The sequence below is a fragment of the Synchiropus splendidus genome, chromosome 11 (genome assembly GCF_027744825.2).
Source record: "Synchiropus splendidus isolate RoL2022-P1 chromosome 11, RoL_Sspl_1.0, whole genome shotgun sequence".
NCBI classification, from domain to species: Eukaryota; Metazoa; Chordata; class Actinopteri; order Syngnathiformes; family Callionymidae; genus Synchiropus; species Synchiropus splendidus.
Genome location: NC_071344.1, coordinates 15126746 through 15147188, shown reverse-complemented (window position 1 = coordinate 15147188; position 20443 = coordinate 15126746). Strand labels below are relative to the sequence as shown.

At 43.6% G+C, this 20443-nt stretch overlaps 5 protein-coding genes across 13 annotated transcripts in view; 3 read left to right on the top strand and 2 right to left on the bottom strand.

Moving 5' to 3' along the window:
* Window positions 1–218: 218 nt before the first annotated feature.
* rnaseh2c (ribonuclease H2, subunit C) lies at window positions 219–1898 on the top strand. Of its 4 annotated transcripts, none has more exons than XM_053879849.1 (6): window positions 292–371; window positions 592–670; window positions 761–915; window positions 1153–1265; window positions 1538–1657; window positions 1757–1898. In XM_053879849.1, exons 3-6 carry the CDS (start codon window positions 762–764, stop codon window positions 1778–1780), a joined length of 411 nt encoding a protein of 136 aa, XP_053735824.1. In that variant the 5' UTR covers window positions 292–371; window positions 592–670; window position 761; the 3' UTR covers window positions 1781–1898. The 4 variants fall into 4 exon arrangements, with proteins under 4 accessions (XP_053735822.1, XP_053735825.1, XP_053735824.1 ...); XM_053879848.1 differs by having other exon boundaries at window positions 311–425; XM_053879847.1 differs by lacking the exon at window positions 592–670 and having other exon boundaries at window positions 219–371.
* zbtb3 (zinc finger and BTB domain containing 3) lies at window positions 1805–5780 on the bottom strand. Of its 2 annotated transcripts, none has more exons than XM_053879825.1 (3): window positions 5223–5780; window positions 4038–4747; window positions 1805–3760 (listed from the first exon to the last, which is right to left on the bottom strand). In XM_053879825.1, the coding sequence occupies exons 2-3, from the start codon at window positions 4742–4744 to the stop codon at window positions 2974–2976; spliced, it is 1494 nt and encodes a 497-aa protein (XP_053735800.1). In that variant the 5' UTR covers window positions 4745–4747; window positions 5223–5780; the 3' UTR covers window positions 1805–2973. The 2 variants fall into 2 exon arrangements, with proteins under 2 accessions (XP_053735800.1, XP_053735801.1); XM_053879826.1 differs by having other exon boundaries at window positions 5248–5780.
* trpt1 (tRNA phosphotransferase 1) lies at window positions 5418–7632 on the top strand. 3 transcript variants are annotated; one of them, XM_053879845.1, is made up of 7 exons: window positions 5418–5634; window positions 5717–5798; window positions 5976–6145; window positions 6405–6582; window positions 6649–6705; window positions 6770–6880; window positions 6956–7632. In XM_053879845.1, the coding sequence occupies exons 1-7, from the start codon at window positions 5578–5580 to the stop codon at window positions 6979–6981; spliced, it is 681 nt and encodes a 226-aa protein (XP_053735820.1). In that variant the 5' UTR covers window positions 5418–5577; the 3' UTR covers window positions 6982–7632. The 3 variants fall into 3 exon arrangements, with proteins under 3 accessions (XP_053735820.1, XP_053735818.1, XP_053735821.1); XM_053879846.1 differs by adding an exon at window positions 5883–5941 and having other exon boundaries at window positions 5605–5634; window positions 6017–6145; window positions 6405–6705; XM_053879843.1 differs by having other exon boundaries at window positions 6405–6705.
* On the bottom strand, window positions 7360–17770 carry fermt3b (FERM domain containing kindlin 3b). Of its 2 annotated transcripts, XM_053879819.1 has the most exons (15): window positions 16435–17022; window positions 15662–15786; window positions 15346–15579; window positions 14209–14325; window positions 13179–13347; window positions 12741–12843; window positions 12313–12420; window positions 12110–12244; window positions 10314–10360; window positions 9866–9990; window positions 9654–9760; window positions 9370–9591; window positions 8987–9111; window positions 8597–8738; window positions 7360–8519 (listed from the first exon to the last, which is right to left on the bottom strand). In XM_053879819.1, the coding sequence occupies exons 2-15, from the start codon at window positions 15783–15785 to the stop codon at window positions 8340–8342; spliced, it is 1938 nt and encodes a 645-aa protein (XP_053735794.1). In that variant the 5' UTR covers window position 15786; window positions 16435–17022; the 3' UTR covers window positions 7360–8339. The 2 variants fall into 2 exon arrangements, with proteins under 2 accessions (XP_053735794.1, XP_053735795.1); XM_053879820.1 differs by lacking the exon at window positions 7360–8519 and adding an exon at window positions 17214–17770 and having other exon boundaries at window positions 8601–9111; window positions 16435–16675.
* macrod1 (mono-ADP ribosylhydrolase 1) overlaps window positions 17278–20443 on the top strand; it is a 121027-nt gene continuing 117861 nt past the window's right edge. Inside the window, exons 1-3 of one of the 2 annotated variants that reach the window (XM_053879832.1) lie at window positions 17278–17838; window positions 18348–18443; window positions 18648–18755. In XM_053879832.1, the coding sequence (XP_053735807.1) occupies window positions 17448–17838; window positions 18348–18443; window positions 18648–18755 (595 nt within the window). In that variant the 5' untranslated portion in view covers window positions 17278–17447. The remainder of the gene's footprint in view (window positions 17839–18347; window positions 18444–18647; window positions 18756–20443) is intronic. The other variant, XM_053879833.1, reaches the window with a different exon arrangement.

The window sequence follows — 20443 nt, the reverse complement described above, 5'->3', positions numbered from 1 at the left end:
TTCGTAGATTACGATGTTTCATTATGTATTAGTCACAACTTGGGGTTAGGGTCCATACTGTAATAATTACTGACTTTTTTTTACAATTTTGTAAAGTCCGTTTTGAACATGAGCGGTAAAAACGTCATATAATAAACCCTCTTGCAGAGTGTAATAGAAACGATGCTTACAATGGGAAAGCAGGTGAACTCCAAACTGCATTTAAAAAAGCGTGATGATAATTTTTAGTCGCCGATAGGGGCAGCATACTCTGGTGCTGCAGAAAAACTACCCGCAACCCGCGAAGAACTTTCAGTCAGTGGGACCGGAAACTCTTACGGCGCAGTTGACAACAACTAACTGATCACCCGCCGAAAACCTTTCGGCGAAAGGTAATGCTCAACTCTGGCCTTTGCGACTTAGTATAAACAACGTTTTGCAGTTTGGTAGGTATTTTTGACTGCATGTTACAAACGAATCTCAATATAAAAGCGACACAACTTTAACATTTCTCTGCCAAACTTTTTTCAATTACTTCCATGCTCTCGTTATCCACTCGGCATTTCATATATAATGCATTTAAACTCCTTTTACTTTCGCTCCTTTATTCAGCAATTTATCGTCCTGTGATTTCTCGAGCAACAGGAAGGGCTAACGTTTTGAATATCGAAGAACTGTAAACTGCCTTTTGGTAAAACTACTTCACGCAATTTGAAATGAAAATGAGTGCTGTAAAATATTGTTCTTCTTTCATCACCGTTATTCCTCATTTCTCCCGCAGCATGTCTTGCAACAGCAACGTGACACATATTCTCACATCGTCTGTGGGACAAGCGGTTCGAGACCAGGTTCACCTCATCCCATGTGAGGTCGAACATGACGGACGAGCCAAGGTCTCCCAGTTCTTCAGTGCCGCCATCAAGGATCGCAAACATGGTAGGAGGATTTGCTGTCTGTTTATCATGAGCAATGAACCTGTTTTAGTGCTGAGATTTCAATTCCACTTGGTAGTCATATATAACAAATTAAAAAACATACTCTAATATTGCAAAAAGAAACATTTTCTTTCCGTTGTTTCATCAAATGTTTTGCTCTGTCTGTAAATCAAATTATAGTAGCGATGCTATTACACATTCTACAAGTGCCACAACGTGTGACTTGCTTCTTTTGCAGAGAAGACAGTGTCCTTGAGAGGTCGTGGTCTTAGGGGACAAGAGGTCAACTGCCCAGAAGGCTATAGTGGTCTGGTGCTGAAGGAAATCCACAAGCCTGGATCTGATCAGGAGGTACAGATGTATATCTGTAAATGTCAAAATGCTTTCATTCCATGGTCTCTTTGTTATTATGATTGTCAGATCTGCTTTACATCAAAGGAACTGGAGGACCCCTTAATAGGGTCTTCATGCAAGGTCTCTTTTGCTGATGATTGATGTCAGGATGTCAGGGGAGACAATATAGCATGTGCACACTGCAAAGAATGTGTTTGCATTGTGTAATGCCTGTCGGTATTCTACATTTCCTGTCTGTTCTCATTGGGGTTCTGTGTGTCTGTGTTCAGGACAGGAGACTGAAGGTGTCATCTGTTTTTGACAAGCTGACCTACTGGAACATGGAGACCCCACCCAACTCTGATGACACAATCGTAATGGCAATGGACTGGCCGGAGCTGGCGGAGGCTGTGAGTGTCCGGTTTATTACACACAGGAAGACTATGTCTAACTTTGATGTCTGAGCGAGACAGCCAAAGTAATAAAAGCCTTTCTTGAAAAACTTACAGATTCATGGACCAGTGGACGACTGAAGGGAGGGAAGCTACTGAGTATCACTGCTTGCTGGAAGAAAAATGCTGTGAAAGTTTGTGTATATATTTTTGTAGTACAATAAAATCACTAAACACAAGACTGCGATTTGGACAGCAGTCTTTGATTTTGGATCTTAAAGGTATTATCCAAAACTGTTTATATTTGTGCCATTTGATGAAAACTGATGACTGTTCTTCCTCTCTTCCTGCTAGTAAGTACTGTAAATTACTAACGGAGGCAACATGAGCTGGTCGAACATGACTTATTTGTTTTTCTATTGGACATCATAGACCCAATTCTCGCCTTTAAGGAGTCTGTCCGGCAACAATGGCTGCAGAGAAGACTTCAGCTGATCCCCTCTCAGCCATCTGTGACGATATTGGTGTTAAATTTAGCAGAGGGACTTATCACCTCTACTGCATCACCTAACCAAACATGGACAACAACCGCTTCAGATCTATAAACAGATGTGTATTTGTTTGAAAAACAATGTATTATTACAGGAGACAAAAGAGTGCAAATCTAGTCATGAACCACCACAACACAAGTGGCTCTATTCTAATCACTGTAATGCTGCTCGACATGTAGTGAGTATATTGATGACAGTGAAGGTCATTTCAGTCAATGTTTTCCTTTTTTGGCACAAAGTGAACCTCCTCGTACAAGAGGCTTGGTCATCATTCAGGAACATTGACTATGGTTCTAAGGACTTATTACAGCTGGTTCTCAACACTCAGGAAGGGTGTCACTTTTTGGCAGACCCAACAATTAAGGTTTTGAATCAGACCTGGGAAGTGGTGTTGGGCTTATGAAACAATGTCCTGATTTTCAGAGCCCAATAAATGGACTTCTCTGGTGTAAAATCTTGGGATTTGAACAACCGTTTTAAAGAACCAGGACATCATTTTAAAGCCAAGCGTGCGGTCAACTGAGCTCTGACAGTGAGGACACTTTTTTTTGGTTAAGGCTGAACCAGCCCCCAGCAAGTACCCACTGTTGTGACACTTGATCAGGGTCCGCTGAAGACAATCTAAACATAGCAGATATATGAAGCGAAGTCAGCGTGAGAGGCACAGCTGCGTCTGTTTTGTTTTCCACAACCGACCGCACCCATACCAGTACTAAACAGCAGACCCCCTCCATATCTGAGGATGCGTTTAAAGCTGCACTACAATCAGTGATGATTTTTCAACTATTTAGTGGTCTGCGGGGTGATGTCTGACCTGCTACGCTTGGCAGGGAGTGTGGGGTCATGGACTTTACGAATGTGTCTGTACAGATCACCCGACTGCGTGTAGCTCCGATAGCAGTATCGACACTCATACGGGCGCTGTCGTGTGTGCACAGTGGCGTGACGCCTCAAGGTGTACGAGCAGGAAAACGTTTTGCAACAGACTTTGCATGTTGGCACATCCTCCACAAAGCTCTCTCCTTCTTGGAGGTCCTGAAAGAATTTGGATGGACCCGATGACTGTGTGGCTATGGAGGATGAATGAAGGAGGACTGGAGGGAGAGAACCATCTTGTGAAGAGAGACCAACGACAGACGAAGAAGGGGAGAGTGAGTGGGAGGTCATTTGTAAGGATCTCTCTTGGAAGGAGAGATACTGGAGGTTGCTGGTCTCATCCTCTTTGAGGTCTTCTTCGGAATCCTCCACCTCTTCAATCAGTGTCTCATTGTAGCTCCCCTCTTCGTTTTCTTCCTCCAACTCTTCATCAGAGATAACAATAGCTTCCTCTTTCACCTCCACGCTGCCGCTGGCCTCAGGTTGTGCATCAGGAGTTTTAAATTGTGGGAATGTGTGATTCGATTTTGGGCTTTCTCTCCTCTGAATTCGATTTGAGGGAAGTGAAGCTTGGGAAAGTGACTGTAGAAGGTCTCTGTGTTCTTTCTGAGACTCCGACTCAGTTACTGTGACGGTTGGTTGACAGCTGGAGAAACTTGGTGGAAGCAGGGAGGAAGAAGATGGCTGCTGGCTGCTGTAGAGAGACAGGAATAAGATGATTAAGCAACACCTTTATCACAGGGGTGTCTTACATTCACCCTCCTATTACATCTACAGAGAAAGCTAAGGAGCGTCCTGATTTTTTGCTGTCGGAGTGGATGAACCATGGGCGCACCTGATGCTGTGTAAAAAACAAAAAAAAACCCAACCACTACTCAACCTTTTTCATTTGTTTCTTGCACTGTTTCAGCTGTTTTTTTTTTTTTGGTGACATGAATATGGCATCCAATAAAGTAGTAAAGTAGTAGTACCAGTATGACTCAGTGGTGCTGCAGGGGCTGCACAGTACAGGTACCTCAGCCAGACCCTCCGTCCTCAACCGGGGCTGTCCAGCGCTCTGGCCGCGCACCAGTTCTATGATGGGGAGCAGTGGTGAGGACTCTGTGCAGGGTTGAGTAGTATCAGCAACGTCCCGACTCGGAGGGGTCTTCACTTCGGTCCCCGACGAGCCACAATGTGGCAAAATATTGGTTGATGGAGTTTCCATTTGTTGAGCGCCACTCGCTGCAACACAACTCTTCTCCATTTGGCTCACCACGTTCACTGCAGCGCCTCCTTCAGACCTGGTGCTGTCCGCCTCGGCGACAGGTCCTCTTGTCTGTAAACGTTTCCTGCACAGTTTCACCACGCCATTCATATGCAGGAAGCTTGCTGCTGCCAGTACGTCCTCCACAGGTACAGACTTCTCCGACTGCAGCACGCCTTCATAGATGAAGTCCAAAAGCGAGCCAAAGGCATCGGCTGTGACTATGTCATTGTCCAGCGTGATGTTTAGACCATTGCTGCCCGGAGAGTCAGAGAAGAACATGTGGAAAAAAGGAGAGCACGATGCCAAAACAGCCCTGTGGGCTACGAAGTGTGATGATCCCACCAGGACTGTGCAGTCACAGAGGAAACCTTGTTGACGTTGAATTCTTAGCGCTGATAGCAGCTGCTGGGAATGTAGTGGAAACTCCATGTTCTGAAACACAATGAAGAAAGATCAGTGACATCATAATTTTTGAAACTATCTGAGCACCAATCTGTGCACAGTAAACACATCACTTTAATGTGAATTTCACTAGTTATTCCACAAAAACAGTCAACAGTTAGACATTTTAATTTGCGATTTCGTTAGGTGTGTGAATTCATGTCTGGCTGAACACGGACTAACTACGATATGTTCGACAACGTGGTAGTAACACCGAGTGCACGTATTACGATTGACAGACGAGTTACTCGTAATGAATCGTGTAAACAACAACAAGTTATGAGAATATTTTCAGTGAGAATGATGACACTGGAGCGAGAACCCAGTAATCTTTAGCATGTTTGCAGCGTGCGATAATATTTGCCATGTCCCTGTGTAAAATTAAATGGTCAGCCATTATACTCATTCATCAGCTTCATACAGAATGAGAAAGGTCGCGTGTATCCACGTACAGACGAGTATTTACCTGAATTTCCAGATTATTGACTTACCCACAGCTCTGTTGTGGCGTTGACAAGTGAACGACGAGGTTAACGCAGACGGATCATCTAACACAAATGACTCATCAAGCTACTTTCCACGTGCGCTATTAATATCTTAACCTCGATAGAATTTAGCACTTAAAAGTACTCGATATTATATGTATATTCAGTAAGAAGAGCTGAAATTCCCATTGTGGTATTTTCATTTCCGCCTTTCCGCGGAACCACTGCGCCCCCTGTCAGTTGTGTGTATGCATGTGGCGCAGTGTTTAGCAAAAGCAATCGTTTTCGCCAGTTGTGTGAGCTAAATCTGAATATTAGAGGGTTCCCGAGGTTAACATGGACAGAGGCGAAGGAGGTAGAAGAAGTAAAGGAAAGCGAGGACGTCGTGAAGAGGTGAGAAACCCCATGAAATGCGATACTGGCCAGACCACTTCTCTAAAAGGAGTCCCGCTGTTGCTGTGTGTATCATTTTTAGGACAGATACGTCCGGCTCTCTAAGTCGTTGTCCTATGTCCTCCGCCATGGAGCCAGCCAGATGGGTCTCCACTTAAGTACAGGTGAGTTGAGCGACCAAAAAGCTGTATGCTGAACACAAAACTCATGAAGTCTGCATCTCGCCTTAGCCTACTTTATTTTACTAGGCAAATGACGTGTTATGTACGGCATAGAGCCTGAGATATGGTTGAGCATGAATGCACAAGTGAGTGTTATTATATATAGTCTCATGTTTATAGATGGCTTCCTTTATGTGGACGACCTCCTTGCTCATCCACAGTTCCACTCCTACTCACTGGAGGATGTCCAGAGAGTCGTGGACACAAATGACAAGCAGCGCTTCAAGCTTAGGCCCCACACACAGGATGGCCGCTTGCAAATCAGAGCCAACCAGGGCCACACGGTGCAGGTATGAAATCCCACTGACGTGAAACTCGGATCACAGACGCCACCATAAACTGGCTGGATCACTACAGCAATAAACATGTGTGTAAAAAGAAGGGATATTTGAGTTCTCTCTCTCTCTCTCTTTTTCTCTTTCTCTCTCTCTCTCTCTCTCTCACACACACACACACACACACACACACACACACACACACACACACACACACACACACACACACACACACATGTGCTGCTCCACTGTCTCTGATAATATTTGTGTGCAGGTGAAGGATTTAGAGCTGAAGCCGGTGCAGGCAGGGTCACCAGACTGTCCAGCTGAGGCTGTCCATGGCTCCTACATGCGGCACTGGACCTCCATTCAGCAGCAGGGTCTCGGTCGCATGAGGAGAACACATATCCACCTGGCTCCAGGGCTGCCTGGAGAGGACGGTGTCATCAGTGGTGAGCTGGTGTGTTTGGTGAAACATTTCCTTTCTCCAGTTGGAACGTCTTTCTGTTTCCCACCAGGAATGAGGAGAGATTGCAACTTAGCTGTGTTCATCGATGTTCCAAAGGCCCTGAATGGTAGGACTCATTATCTGACGCCTGGAATATTTCCTGGATCACTTTAATCCGTCCTACTTTACAGATGGCATTGAGTTTTTCTGGTCAGAGAACCAAGTGTTGTTGACCCCTGGAGACTCGGATGGAATGCTTCTTCCCAAATACTTCAGCCGAGCTCTGCAGCTGAGACCTACACGTGAGATAACTCTCCTGTGCATCACTTCTTTCTTTCTTTCAGTGTTGCCTAAAATCCTTTATTTTTCTGTTCCAGGAACAATTCTGCCTCTTCAGTCATAGCAGGAGATGCAAAATAAAGTACAACTTCATCACCAAAAGACATGCTGAGGCTTGTGTGTTATTTTCTGACATACAATCCAAGCCTGTATGTTATGTGTGTGCGCGTACGTGTATATATATATATATATACATATGTGTGTGTGTGTGTATATATATATGTGTATGTTTGATATAAATATCAAAGATATTTTTAAATGATATATAATGTAATACTTATTTTAAAGAGCTTTAATTAAGGAGATTAGTCAGTGTAAAGTTGATTTGAGCAAGATGATGAAGAAAGCAAAAAGTAATGTCCTTATTAATGTGAAGGTGTCAAATATTTGGCTTTTCACTGTGTTGCTGCTGTAAACTGAGAGCTAAACTTGGAAGTTATCAATGAAGTGCAACATTACAAAACAACTATTTTCGCAATAAGTTTCTCATTTATTTGAATCAACACTGTAACAGACGAGTGACTTAAATCGTGTTCATGTGTGCTCTTACTGGGACAAAGACAAGACATGGCTGATGTGACATTCTTAAAAAACACTGAAGCATTCAAGCAAAACGCTTAAGATGTCTGACAGTTTTATCCACACTGACACCAGCTTGTCTGTTTGTTTCGCCAATTTGTAGCTAAAAGCTGTTTTGAATAAAGTTGGTTTGAGTTCATCATATTTGTGTCATAAATTTATCTCATTTCTTGAATCTTTTCTCCATCTTTTATTTTCAATTTCTATTACATTTCATTTTAAAACTTTGCATGTGTTGTGCGCCCCCTGCTGGACAAAAATAAAACTCCAAATATATTTTTCTTTAAATGAAATCTACGTTTTTCCACATCAGAGTCTTCTTGTGTGTAAATTCAAACACCAAATTTGCGTTTGTAGTTCGACATGTATGGCCTGTTTACAACAGTTGCTCTCGTTAAATACTGGTTTCAGGTCATTTTACTGGTTCAGTGATGAAATAAATCACAAATAACTCCTATTTCAATTTAGCTTAGTGTCTTTTAGCACATTTTTGGCCCACGAATACTTAAACTTAGTTCTAATTGAAAACTTCTGTTTCTTATCATCCCTGTTTTCAAACGTTTTGCCCATCATTACGTTTACTTAAACTTATTTCATTTTTTTTCTTGGTATTAACTAGTCTCAAACATTTTGGGGAACTTGGGTTCTTCTCTTACTTTCAGTAAGTGGTAATGTGGTGTTAAATGTAACTAAAAGAATTATGTCATTTGTTTAAACATTACAGACTTCAGAGATATTGAATACAATATCGGTAAATAAAAGTTCCTTGAACTACAAAATGAAAAAGACCTTGGCAGATTTTGCTCCACCGAAGAAACATGATGCAATGAACAGAAACATCCGTTAGAGAGCGTCGTGTCCACCGGTCAGCTTGTGAAAAAGCTCCTCGTCCAGTTTGTCGCTCTTCGTACGGCTGCGTGTCAACATGAAAATGTAACCCCCAATAAACTCGTGCACAATTTTGCAGTCGGCCGTTACACAACCGAAGGCGATGTTGATGTTCCCTTCAAACTCGATGGCCACCTGGATTTGGTTCAATTGATGACAATTGTCAGTAGCGGGCATTTTCTGAAGGTCCCGATCCAAAGTTATTTTCTTACCTGTCGTATGTCCCAGTTGACGTTCCACTGCTTCATGTTGTTATAGCGCCAAGTCTTCACCACATCTCCCACACTCAGGTCGATGCGAATCAGACGATTGGGGGCAATTCCCAGGACTTCATCTTTCCGACTCCCTTTGAACCTATTCAGATGAAAACAATTCCCTTTTTAGGACCAGTGGCATAGCATTTTAAGTGTTTGACTTTGGGAGGAAACAAGAGTGCTGGGGTAAAACCTGAACTTTGGGTGCCATTAATTCTTTTTTTTAGTTTACACAAGGAGTTAATTCGTCTCCATGTGTATTGAGCTTCTGATTTAGCTTCCTTGGGTGATCGCAGATTTCCCCCGGACTGCTGACAAAAACACTGAAATGAAAGTTCTTCACTTGACCTGACCACCACGTATGAGAGGCCGAAGTCTGGCAGGGCTTGCCAGATCTGCAGGAATCGCATGACTGCTTCTGTGAGAGAGAGCTGAGCCACATTCTGGTAGGCGTCCAGGATACGAGGGGTCAGCTGAAAGGCGGAGTCAAAAGGTCAGAATTAATCCGGCCGTTCTGCAGCTCGGAGCAGAAACTTGAAGAAGATGGCAGAAAACTTTTCACATTAGCGGATTGTGCCAAAGAATAGATGAGGCATCTTTCCTGGAAGTGGAGCAGCCAGTGTCCAGACTGGTGCTGACCATTGTGGGCATTTACATGGATTACAGCAATGGAGGAATCCCAGAAATCAGCCGCCCCAGATGTCTGACATGTGGCATGCGCCTCCTCCTACCTGCTTGATTTTGTACTTCTTGTGGTAACGGGGGGACACCACGCTGTAAGTATTGATGGCCTCATCAGTCATGGAAGGGCTGCCATGGGAACCAGAAGTGCTCTTCTGCATCTCCAAAAACGACTGGATGTTTTGGATCTCACTCTGAAAACTGCTGTCGGCCAAAGTCTTGCCTTTAGAAGCGGTCCGACAGGCAGCCATCCACCGAGCGTACTGCTGCTCCTGGAGAGGAGATGCTGAGGTCAGAGGCGGGAAGACTCGGGGGATCGTGGTCGTGACTTTACGTTTTCACAGCGAAGATAGACTTCATTCATGCCTTCGGGCGCTGGGATCAGGAGCCTGATGAGGAACTTCTGGGCCGACAAGTTGACGTCTGGTGCAACTTCACATCCTGTTAGCAGAAGAAAGGACATCTGAAGAAACACTCCCTGGACAGTGGGGTAAAGATGCACATCCACATTCAAATCTGAGACGAATGCCGCTCCGAACACCGTACCTTTAAGATTAATCTGCTGAATGGGTTCTCCGACACTCTCCTCTTTGCTCTTGTAGTAAGAGATTGAAGTGTCCTGGAACTTAAACCAGTACTGCTTGTACCCTCTCAGGGTCAGCCTTTTTGGCCTAAAATAAACAACAATCACTTTATCTTCAAAGTCAGCTCACAATTCCGGCATTCATCTTCCAGTGTTCACTAGTGATCACTAGTGATGGGTTTGATGAGGTTTTATGAAACAGTGTCCTAATTGTCAGAGCTCGGTAGATGACGCTCTTGGTTTGAAAATGTTGCAACGCTTCAAGTCAAACAGTGCATCCAGTGGCCCCAGAAAGGAGGACAGTGTCTCATGACACCTCATCAGCCCATCACTAGTTGATACAGCTTCAAGACTTGAGGTAGTGCAGAGTAGAATCGACACCAAGCAAGAGTGAGCCAGTCAGTTCCTAACCTGAACATCTTCAAGTAGTCACTGAGTTCAGGTGCTGTCATGATGTCCTGCATGAAAGATGGTAGTAAAAATCATTTTAATTTATCACGAAAATGTGGCCAAAAAAATCTGGTATCTCCTTATATAACTTTATTTCTTATCTATTTATTTATGCAAGTTATTATTTATATAATGTATCATTATGTATGTATTACCTATTTACTGATCTTTACTTATATTTCATGTATTTTGTCATGATATTTGTTTATACATTATGGGAATATCATGATATCATATATCATCATGTCCTAAACAAACCAAGGATCACAGGACATTGACGTCTGTGGTCATGAAGTCCTCTGAGTGCCTGGTTCTATCCCACCTGAGGTCTTCAGTATCACTGTTCTCCTCCTGGACTCAATGCAGTTTGCCTCCAGAGCCAACAGATCTGTGGACGATGCCATAAACCAGGCCCTTCATTTCATTCTGGAGCTCCCCAGGAATCTATGCCAGGATCCTGTTCGTGGACGTCAGCTCTACTTTCAACACAGTTCTTCCAGCTCTGCTTGAAGACAAGCTTCGCCTGCTCAACGTGCCTGACTCCCTCTGCAGATGGATTACAGACTTCCTGACCAGCTGGAGCTGGGGACAACTTTCTCTGACACTCGGATCCCCAACACCAGGTCTTCTCAGGGCTGTGTACTCTCTCCACGGCTCTTCTCCGTATACACTAACTGCTGCACCTCCAGCCACCAGTCTGTGATACTGATCAAGTTTACGGATGACACCACCATCATCAAGATCATCTCAGATGGAGATGAGTCGGCTTACAGGAGGGAGGTGGAGCGGCTGGTGTCCTGGTGCAGCCACAACAACCTGGAGCTCAACGCCCAGAAGACAGTGGAGATGATCATGGACTGGATCATGGAGAATCACAGCTCCTCCATCCCCTCTCACGCTGGCTGGTTCGCCCATTCCCACTGAGGAATCCTTCTGCTTCCTAGGAACCACCATCACTGAGGACCTCAAAAGGGAGCCAACCATCAAGAAGGCCCAGCAGAGAATGTTCTTCCTGAGGCAGCTACGAAAAACTACGACGAAGTTGCTGGTGGAGTTCTACACAGCCGTCATCCAGTCCATCCTCATCTCCTCTTATCACCATCTGGTACAGCAGCACCACCTCTAGGGACAAGAGCAGACTGCAGCGCCTTGTGCGTTCTGCTGAGAAGGTGATGGGTTGCAGCTTGCCACCTCTTCATGACCTGTACGTCTCCAGGACCCAGAGACGTGCAGGTCGGATCAGAGCCTTCAACCCTTCCGACCCTGGTCATGGACTGTTTGTCCCTCTTCCCTCTGGCAGGAGGCTGTGTTACTTCTATTATTATTGTTTATTTATTTATTTATTCATTTTGTTTGTTTGTTCATTATTGCACAATGTACCAAAGCACTTTCCTAGTAGGTGGGATCCTCACTGACAGAGGCAATACAGCTGATTCTGATTCTGAATTGAGTTATTTGTCTTGAGTTGTTTGACAGCTTGTGACTGTGGACGTCTTTGATGTTTGTTGTGTACCTTTATTGTCTTTGATATGTGTCAGTGTCTTTGTTGTCATTGGATGCTGTGACATGTTGAATCTCCCCACTGTGGGCCTAATAAAGGCCACCTTCTCTAACAGTTTGATATTTTATTTAATAATATTTAAAAATATTTATTAAATGCAGCTGATAATGGATTAGATTCGGGTGTTTGTATTAAGTATATGGATGTTTCGACTAATGTTTTGAATATAAAGACTGATGAATACTGAAGTCCTCACCAGCATCTCTGTCGCTGACTCACTTTCTCCTTCCATCTTGACCTCCAGGGATTGTAGCGCAGACTCCAGGTCATCCATGGCAGCATTGGTGCTCTGAGTTAACGCTTCACTCTGGGCCACTTTACTGATGTGGTACTGCAAGTTTGTGAGCGGGACAATCAGTCAGTCGTCGCTGTTTTATGCATCACATATGACACCTCCACCTGTAAAGCACCGAAGAGCATCATCTCTTCCTCGGTGCAGTCAATGTCCTCCAGCAGGATGGCCCAGCGCGCCTGCTCGTACAGCTGGGTCAGACGCACCACATCAGACTGCCGATACAGACAGACAGATTACATGCACAGACAGCATCTGGTCCTGGGGCCATTTTGCAGCCTTTGATCTGATTTCATGTGGCCCCTAGGCTTTGTCGAAACAGTCTTGTAGCCAAAGGATACAAAATAAAACCATTGCATTAGCACGTAGCTACTCACAGCGACAGTGGTGCAAACAAGATAAGAAGCTTGAGCGGAAAATAAAATCACGTATGAGCCAGCTTTCACTTTAGCCTCGTATTTTAGCAAAATATCTGCGTTATATCTGGTGATGAAACGAATGTAAGAAGGAAAGATGAATATGCACATGCGCAAACCTTGGGCTCAATGTCGTAGAAGGTAAAGTATTTGAAGCGAAGCCAGAGTCGATCATTTTCTTGGACTCCCTGCTGCATGAGACTACGCGACGAATCCAACCACCTGAAAAAAGTTTTAAACTCAATATATTATCATAGATGCTGTTTATCATCAGATAAGTGTCACTTTGTGATCAAGCACCAAAATAAACTGAAAGAGGAACGTGTGAAATTATTCTTGGGCCTCTGCAATGGTGCTTTGTCATGAAGCTTTGTGTTTGTTCTCACTTCTGCTGGTGATGTGGTCGAGACCACCTCACCCCAGGCTGAACTGACTTGACTATGACACCACCTCCTGTTGACTTTGGTCCATCAGGACTGGTGTAATAATAAAATTGAGTTGAATCTGAGTTCCAAGATTGACTGGTCTCACGTGGCGATCACAGAAGATGAACATACCTGCCGTTAATGTGGGCCTTGTCCACTACACTTGCTGGACGATACTGTTTTTGCAGAAGCTCTGGCGCGGGTGGCTGCTGGGTCACTGACAGCATCTTGTAGATACACTGCATTTGTTCGGAGCCAACAAAGTGCTGCGGCACACCGTTGTACATGCTGGAGTGCGATGCTGCAAAGAAACACTCTAAGTGACACAGGAAACAAATACAACACACAATGTACGTAATTGTACAGCAGCCTAGTGGTCAGCACTCTCGCCTTCTAGCAAGGAGGTTGTGGGTTCGATCGGACTGCCGGCCATCCACATGTTGTGGGTGGACTAATGTGTAAGTGGGGTGTGTGCCCTGCGAATGGCAACCTGTCCAGGGTGCATTCCTGCCCAGCAGCTGCAGTTTTAATACATGAACCACGTATGGTAGCAGTAGTGAGTCGTTGAATTGACTTGGCAGCTGCACATCTGTGATAGTATGGAGAAGCTCTTGAAAAGAGAAAACGATTAAGAAAGTGATGCCATCTCCTCCCAACAGTAAAAACTGTTCATGAAAGCACCGGGTGGAGCAGTTTTGAACATTTTATGGTGATACTTTCAATTACACTTCACTTATATCTTCTTCAGTGTTTAAATAGAATATATTATTTTTATTTTATGATATTTAGACATGGTTTTACTATATTATTTTTATTCAGAATTTTATTCTGAACAGTTTGCATCAATTTTTTGTCCTTTAGTAAATTAGATGAATATGACTTGTACCTGCTTCTGCTGCTGGTTGGACATTTCCATAAGAAATAAATGATCACATAGTTTCATGTCATTTCACAAGGTTTTGGTTTGTTTCCGTCCAAGTAGATTAAATATGGTTATTGATCACAAATGAAATGAAGACTAATGAATCAGTTCTATTGAATGGGCCGCGCGCTCATTTGTTCTGGGAAAGGTGGGGCCCCTGTGATCAAGAAGGTTGAGCACCCCTGGTCTAATGGATACATACATCAGGAGGAAGGAAGGAATGAGGTATAGTGAGTTTACCGGCAGAGAGAGGGACTTGAGTCAAGTCGTAAATCTCCTCTGATGGATCTTTGTCTTTCTTCTTCTTTTTCTCCTCAACAGGTCGAAGCAGAGAAAGCTCCTCTGGATGACGGATGTCTGACAGTGAGAGGACAGTGAGAGGGCGCAGACCGACTTATTTTCTAATAGTATATCATGTAACTCAGGCTCAATGTGTCTGGTAAAATCCCCTTAATTGCCCTTAAATATTTTCAAGGTAAAGACAAGTGTTGAGGTTCTCATTCATCTGGGAAATATACCAAGTGTTTTTGGGATGAAGCTGAACACGCTTACTTTGTCTAACTTACTTAGTTTGTTTAGGGGCACCTTTGTTAAGATAAGATAAGATAAACTTTATTGATCTCACAAAGAAGAAATTTACCATTAGATGAGCTCTTAAGTCACACCTTGAAGACTCCGTGTTGCCATGGTAGCGTGTCTGACCCAGGATCAGAAGGTTGCGTGCTAAGTCATATCAGGGTCAACATGACTTCCATGTTTAAAACATTGTTTCTTCCAGATGCTTTCACAAACTTCCTAAGTGAGAAAGCCCAAGCTGGCTCCGCATGTGTTCAACATCTGACTGCAATTGTTTCCAAACGAATGTTCCTGTCAAACAAGTTCAATTTGTTTGGTTTTCTCTGAATTATGACGAAGGTCTGCAACACAAAGGTTGTGACTCTTGATCAGACAACCTGCTGCTCAACTTATGTCAAGCTGAATGTGTTTGTTTCTAAAGCAACACTGTAGATTGTTTGGAGTATTCTGGTTGTAAAAGGGGGATTTTTTTTTAATCACCACCCACCCTTCGCTTATTCCCATTTGCACATGACCTGTGGTGAAAAAGGGTTGTGTCCAGATTGAATGTGGTAGGGTTCAAATCAAGGTCATTTTTTAGTGCCACAGCTCCAAGCAGTACAAATAAGAAGGCACCGGCATGAAACAAGAGTAGCAGCACAGCAGATACTGGGAATAAGTAAGCAAACAATTCAGTTTTCTGCCTTCAGTCTGATGGTTTCCATGTATTATCATTGTTATTATTATTAGGTAGTTGACATCAAAAGAAGCACAATGGCTCAATGCAATGATTGAGAATTGTGTGGCGAAGATCAAACCTACCTAGGAGTCTGCAAATGCCCATCACAGTTTGGAAAACAGGGTTGGAGAAGCAAGCACGGAGCCTCAGGGTGATGCCGTTGGGCAGGCCCAGTCTCAGGGGCTTGTGCTGGGGCATGAATATCAGCCGAGCATCAGCATGGATGCCATATTTATCCAGAGTCCACGACGTTCTCAAGAGCCACTGCTGTTTCTGCTCCCACCAAAGAGCATGATCTGACCAGTCCAGGCTCATTTCTAGAACAGACAAACCCAGATTTACTCCTCCACAGCATAACATTAGTCATTAATGTCACTTTGGGAAACGAGAGTGACTCACGTGTTTTTTCCACTAACTTGACAATGACGCCTCCTACATGGAGGTCAGAGGTCACACTCAGGTTGACAGGCAGGGCGTCGGGTCCCAGCTCTTCCACCACAATGGACACATCCCAAGCTGCCATTCTGAGGAGCAGATTGGAAGCGATATTAGAGAAGAAATCCATCTGTTCCGCAAGTTCAGAATCATAGCTCATGAATAAAGACACTCAAGGCTGTATAAAATACACTTAAAAAACAACATTTATTTTTTCATTGAACGCATACAATTTTCTAAAAGAATATGGTCATTAAAATAGGGGTCACATGCCTATGTGTGATGAAAGATCCATGCAAAAGTAGTCACCCTTACACAGAGCACTTCCTGTTTCTGCATCAAAATTATCGCCATGGAAGCACACTTCCCCTTTGAGACCATTCGTGTCTATGGTGATTGTTACGATTATTCAGCAAATAATCCCTCTACAAGTTGTGAAAAACATAAGAGAGCTTTTACAAATATCTTTCCAGCAAGGTTGAGGCTCGGCAACAGCAGAGAGACAAGGACACGAACCACGCTTACGACTTGTGATCATTGTTTATTCACTTCATTTAACAACACAGAAATACCACATTTAGTCACTCCAATGTTTTGGGTGGTTTCACCTTCAGTCTGACACATTTTTGGAGGTTGTACTGTGCAATAAACTAGTGGTGCCGATGAAAAGAAACACACATCAGCTTGTTAAAATAGGTTTGACTCACAAACACATAAAAATGAATAAACAAACGTACTTGTTTAAGTATTATTGCGGCAGTCTTCGGTGTCGGGATACAGGGAAACAAGGGTACTCCAGTGGATGTTTGTATAATGTTCCAGCGGGTTGTGTCCACGAGTACTGGGTGGATTGTGGTTTGCACTTTTGTCACTCTTGCTTCTTCCTTTTTTTGACGGCTTCCGTAAGGCGGATGTTTTCCGTTTGATTGACTAGCTGTGTGAGCACAGACAAGTTTTGGGCTGTTGGTCGACAAGTGTCTGTGGGAAACCAGATATGAGATATTTATTGGACAGTCATGCTTTGTATTCTCTGTATTTTTTCTTCATGAAATCTCATGTATGATGTGTTAAAAAGTGAATAGTTGCCATATGCAATTTGATTTATTTTAGAATTTTCTGTCATACAAAGCAAACAAATAAAAACGATATTTATTATATATTTTCCCACAGTAACTGAGTTACCTCCACAGACTTATTGCCTTTAAATTACAATGACTATTAATCACATTTTTCTTTTAAAATAATCTTCATCATATGGTTTAACTCGTCCTTTGAGTGTGCTTCATGGAATTCTGTGTCATGATGTGTACAGGCAATATAGACAAAGCAAACACTTGAACGTCGTTGAATTCAATTTGCATTCAACGACGCTGCAAATGTACGATGCTACTGTACTGTGCCTACTCGCGAGTCAAAGTTTCATTTTTCCGACGGTTATTGAACGCTACACTAGCGGGAGCCATTCCATTAAGGTGCGCTAAGAAACTCAGCGCTGGAAAACCTCTAAAATTCTCACCTTTAACGCATATTTTCTCCACGAATTTGATAGATGTATACATGAAATATCACTTTATAACCGTACAGTTGGTATTCCTTATTTTTCAAGTGCTCACTCGCCTTCAAAATATTGGTACATTCCAACGTGCAAAACAAATATGGCGCAGTAGACTTTCACAGCTCTCGCATGTCTGACATCGAAAGTGAAACCAAGCTAGACTGAAGCTTCCACGGCATTCTGTCTTCCAGAGGCATGGCTTCAAAAATCCTGCCTTTATTTTCTGGCATTAAAACTTTGCCTCACACCAGGATGCTGTCCAGAGTCCAGGCAGCCGGTGTCCGTTTCAGCCACTCTTTGACCCGAACTTTCTTCCAGGTGGGAGGGAAGCCTACCCGCAGCCATACTACCGCTGCACACCGGGCGAGTTTTTCAACCACTCGTGCCCAGCAAGGCGCTCACAGCCGAGAGACTGGTTCCTTCTCCCCTCCCGGGAAAAGAGCGTGGTTGGGCAGAGCAGCAGTCGGTGCTGCTCTCGGTGTGGGCACCCTGGTTGTGGGATCTTCTCTCCATACGGGGTCGCTGGCTGCCATGGCTCTGAAAGTTGACTTGACCTCCGCGGAGGGAGACTGGAAAGAGACCAAGGGTGAGAACCCAAACTGACCTCTTACTTGTATAATCATAGGTGTCGGATTTCAATTATATATATATATATATATATATATATATATATATATATATATATATATATATATATGAACACATACATACAGTGGTACCTCGGTTCCAGACGGCTGTTCGAGAAGCGAATTGTTCGAAATCTGAATCGATTTTTCCCATTACAATGAATGGAAAAAGAAGTAATGCGTTCCAAGCCTTAAAATAGGCTTTTGTAGGAGTGAATGTAGAGTGTCTGATGCAGGTGCGCTGTTCCTCTATCGTGTGTGGCCGCTGCATGTGGGAGGGGTTGCCGAGTGAGTGACGTCTCTCCAGAAGTGAAGAGGTGCCCGGTGCGTGTCCAGCTCTGAATGTGCGCTTCTGTGCAGTTTGGCTGTGACAAAGTCATAAACCAAGTATATATATATATATGACATTCGTTATCTGTCACCAGTAAATATGTGTTCTGAATTAAACAGTTTCCTTTGTCCTCCTCAGAATTCCTGCTTTCTTTGTCTGCATCAGAGAGACGCAAGTACTACAGGACAAACGCTGTCCCGCTGGACGACGTCCCAGTCTGGATTCCCACTGCAGGTCTGCCACCTTGAGACATGTATAGAAATCAATAAGCTCTCCCCACAAAAGTGGATAAATAGTTGCCTCATCACAACAACCAGAGCTACTACCTGAGAGGGGTGGTCGTTTTTAGTGAAGAATTTTGGTGCCTTTACGACCACTACATGTGCATGATATTAGATGTCATTATGTGATGTTTCTCATGTCTCTCCTCCTTGTCAGGTGTGCTTGAGAAAGGTGTTTATCCCAGGAATGAAAAATTAGATCAGAAGATTTCCCTCTACTCTGGCGACATCACCAAGCTGGAGATTGACGCCATCGTCAATGCAGGTATTAGTCTTTGCTATTTGGCACTTGAGTTAAAAAAATGCTGTTATTTTACACTAGTTTCAACAAGTTTGAATGTTGACCTGAAAACGATTTTTTCTTCTGATCATTTTATCACATCCTTGAACTTCAAGTTTCGAATTGTAATTGCTCAACCCTCATTTGTGATTATTGATCTGGGGTTTCCACATCATTCTCTTCTTAACCTGTGTTCAACATGTCGCTTTTGTGAGCGCTCTTGCTCCGCTGTCAATAAAGTGACTCGGTCGAAGACTGTGTCATTAAGCATAATAAGTACATGCTGTGAACTACTGCTGCCTTCAGGTCAATAGGTCCCAAAAGTTCGAGTTTACTAAAGCATCAGATTAAATCTGCATTTGAAATGTTTGTGTTTTGAGTTTTTTTGTAAATATAAATTGCATTGTGAGTTTGGAGGCAGTTTCTATAGAATCTAAATAAATTGTGTTATATGTATTTGGCTTGCAATGAACTCCGACAACAAAATTTGAATCTTCACACTACGTTATGTCTTTTATTTTACGAAAAATAACGCCACCAAAGCCATTACACAATCAGAAACGCCTCAGTTCTTCTAGTGTCCAGTAGAGGGTGCCATATACCCGCTGGTTGAGTTTGCTCATGGGGCATCCTGGGACGTATAATCGGTGTCTTTGGCATAAATGCAGGGGAAAGAGGAGGAGGCCAGCATCCCTAAATGATAGTTAATGATGAGGTGTGGGCTGAAGGGTGATGCATGTTTTTTGGGCACGTGACTGTCAGCAGGCGTTTGCTGTGCCAACTTCCAGCAACGGTGTTGATGGTTCCCCTCTCACTAATGTTGTTTATGCTTCTGTTAGTCTGTAAACATTCTGGATTACACCTCCATTCAGCAGTAATTATGCATATGTAATTGTGTCGCGCTGCTGTGTTGTTTCTGCAGCGCGTGCTTTACAAGAGCGTTTACTGAGTTGCAAAGTGGCGTGGAATTAACAAGAGGAAACGGCTAGTAAAGTGTCATTTAGAAGAGAGGACGAAACAAGGTGAGGAGGGAGCGCGAGAGAGAGAAAGTGAAAGATGCACTGTCGCCTGAGGAAACATGACTGACAGACCGAGTGTCGGGGAGTCAGTGCTCTGACTGACAAAAAGCAGAAAGGGAAGAGTCTGCTGGAGTAAAAGGGAAGATAAAAGAGAGGCAGGGTGAGGACATAGGCTTGTATTTAAAACCACATTGCTATGGCAACAAGCAGGTACAGGATGTCCTCAGAGAATTTTGGGCAGTCCGTTTTTCAGCGTGACTGAGGAGCCGACTGTCTGGGCGTTGGGTTGACAAAGTAGCTGCCCTTTTGGTTTGGTGACTAAGTGATTGACTGTGCAGCTTTCAGCGAGTACAGTCACAGCATGGATGGGCGAGAAGACAAATCTGAGCGGCTGGACGGGAGGACAATTATCAAAAATGGATCAGGAGATTTGCTTGACCTGCTCCAAGCAGTCGGGTTCCGTGTTTTTTACACGCGTGAAATGGTGTGCTGTGCATTTTTTATTCCGCTTGAATTTTAAGAAAGCATCATCTAGCCCGGAAGGAAGCAAACATTCAGTTGAAGCCAACTGCGGCCAATTATATGCAATACTGTCAGACTGGTAGGCAGGTTTGAAGGGAGTCTTCTAAGCCCGGCGGGTGGGGAGCAATTGAC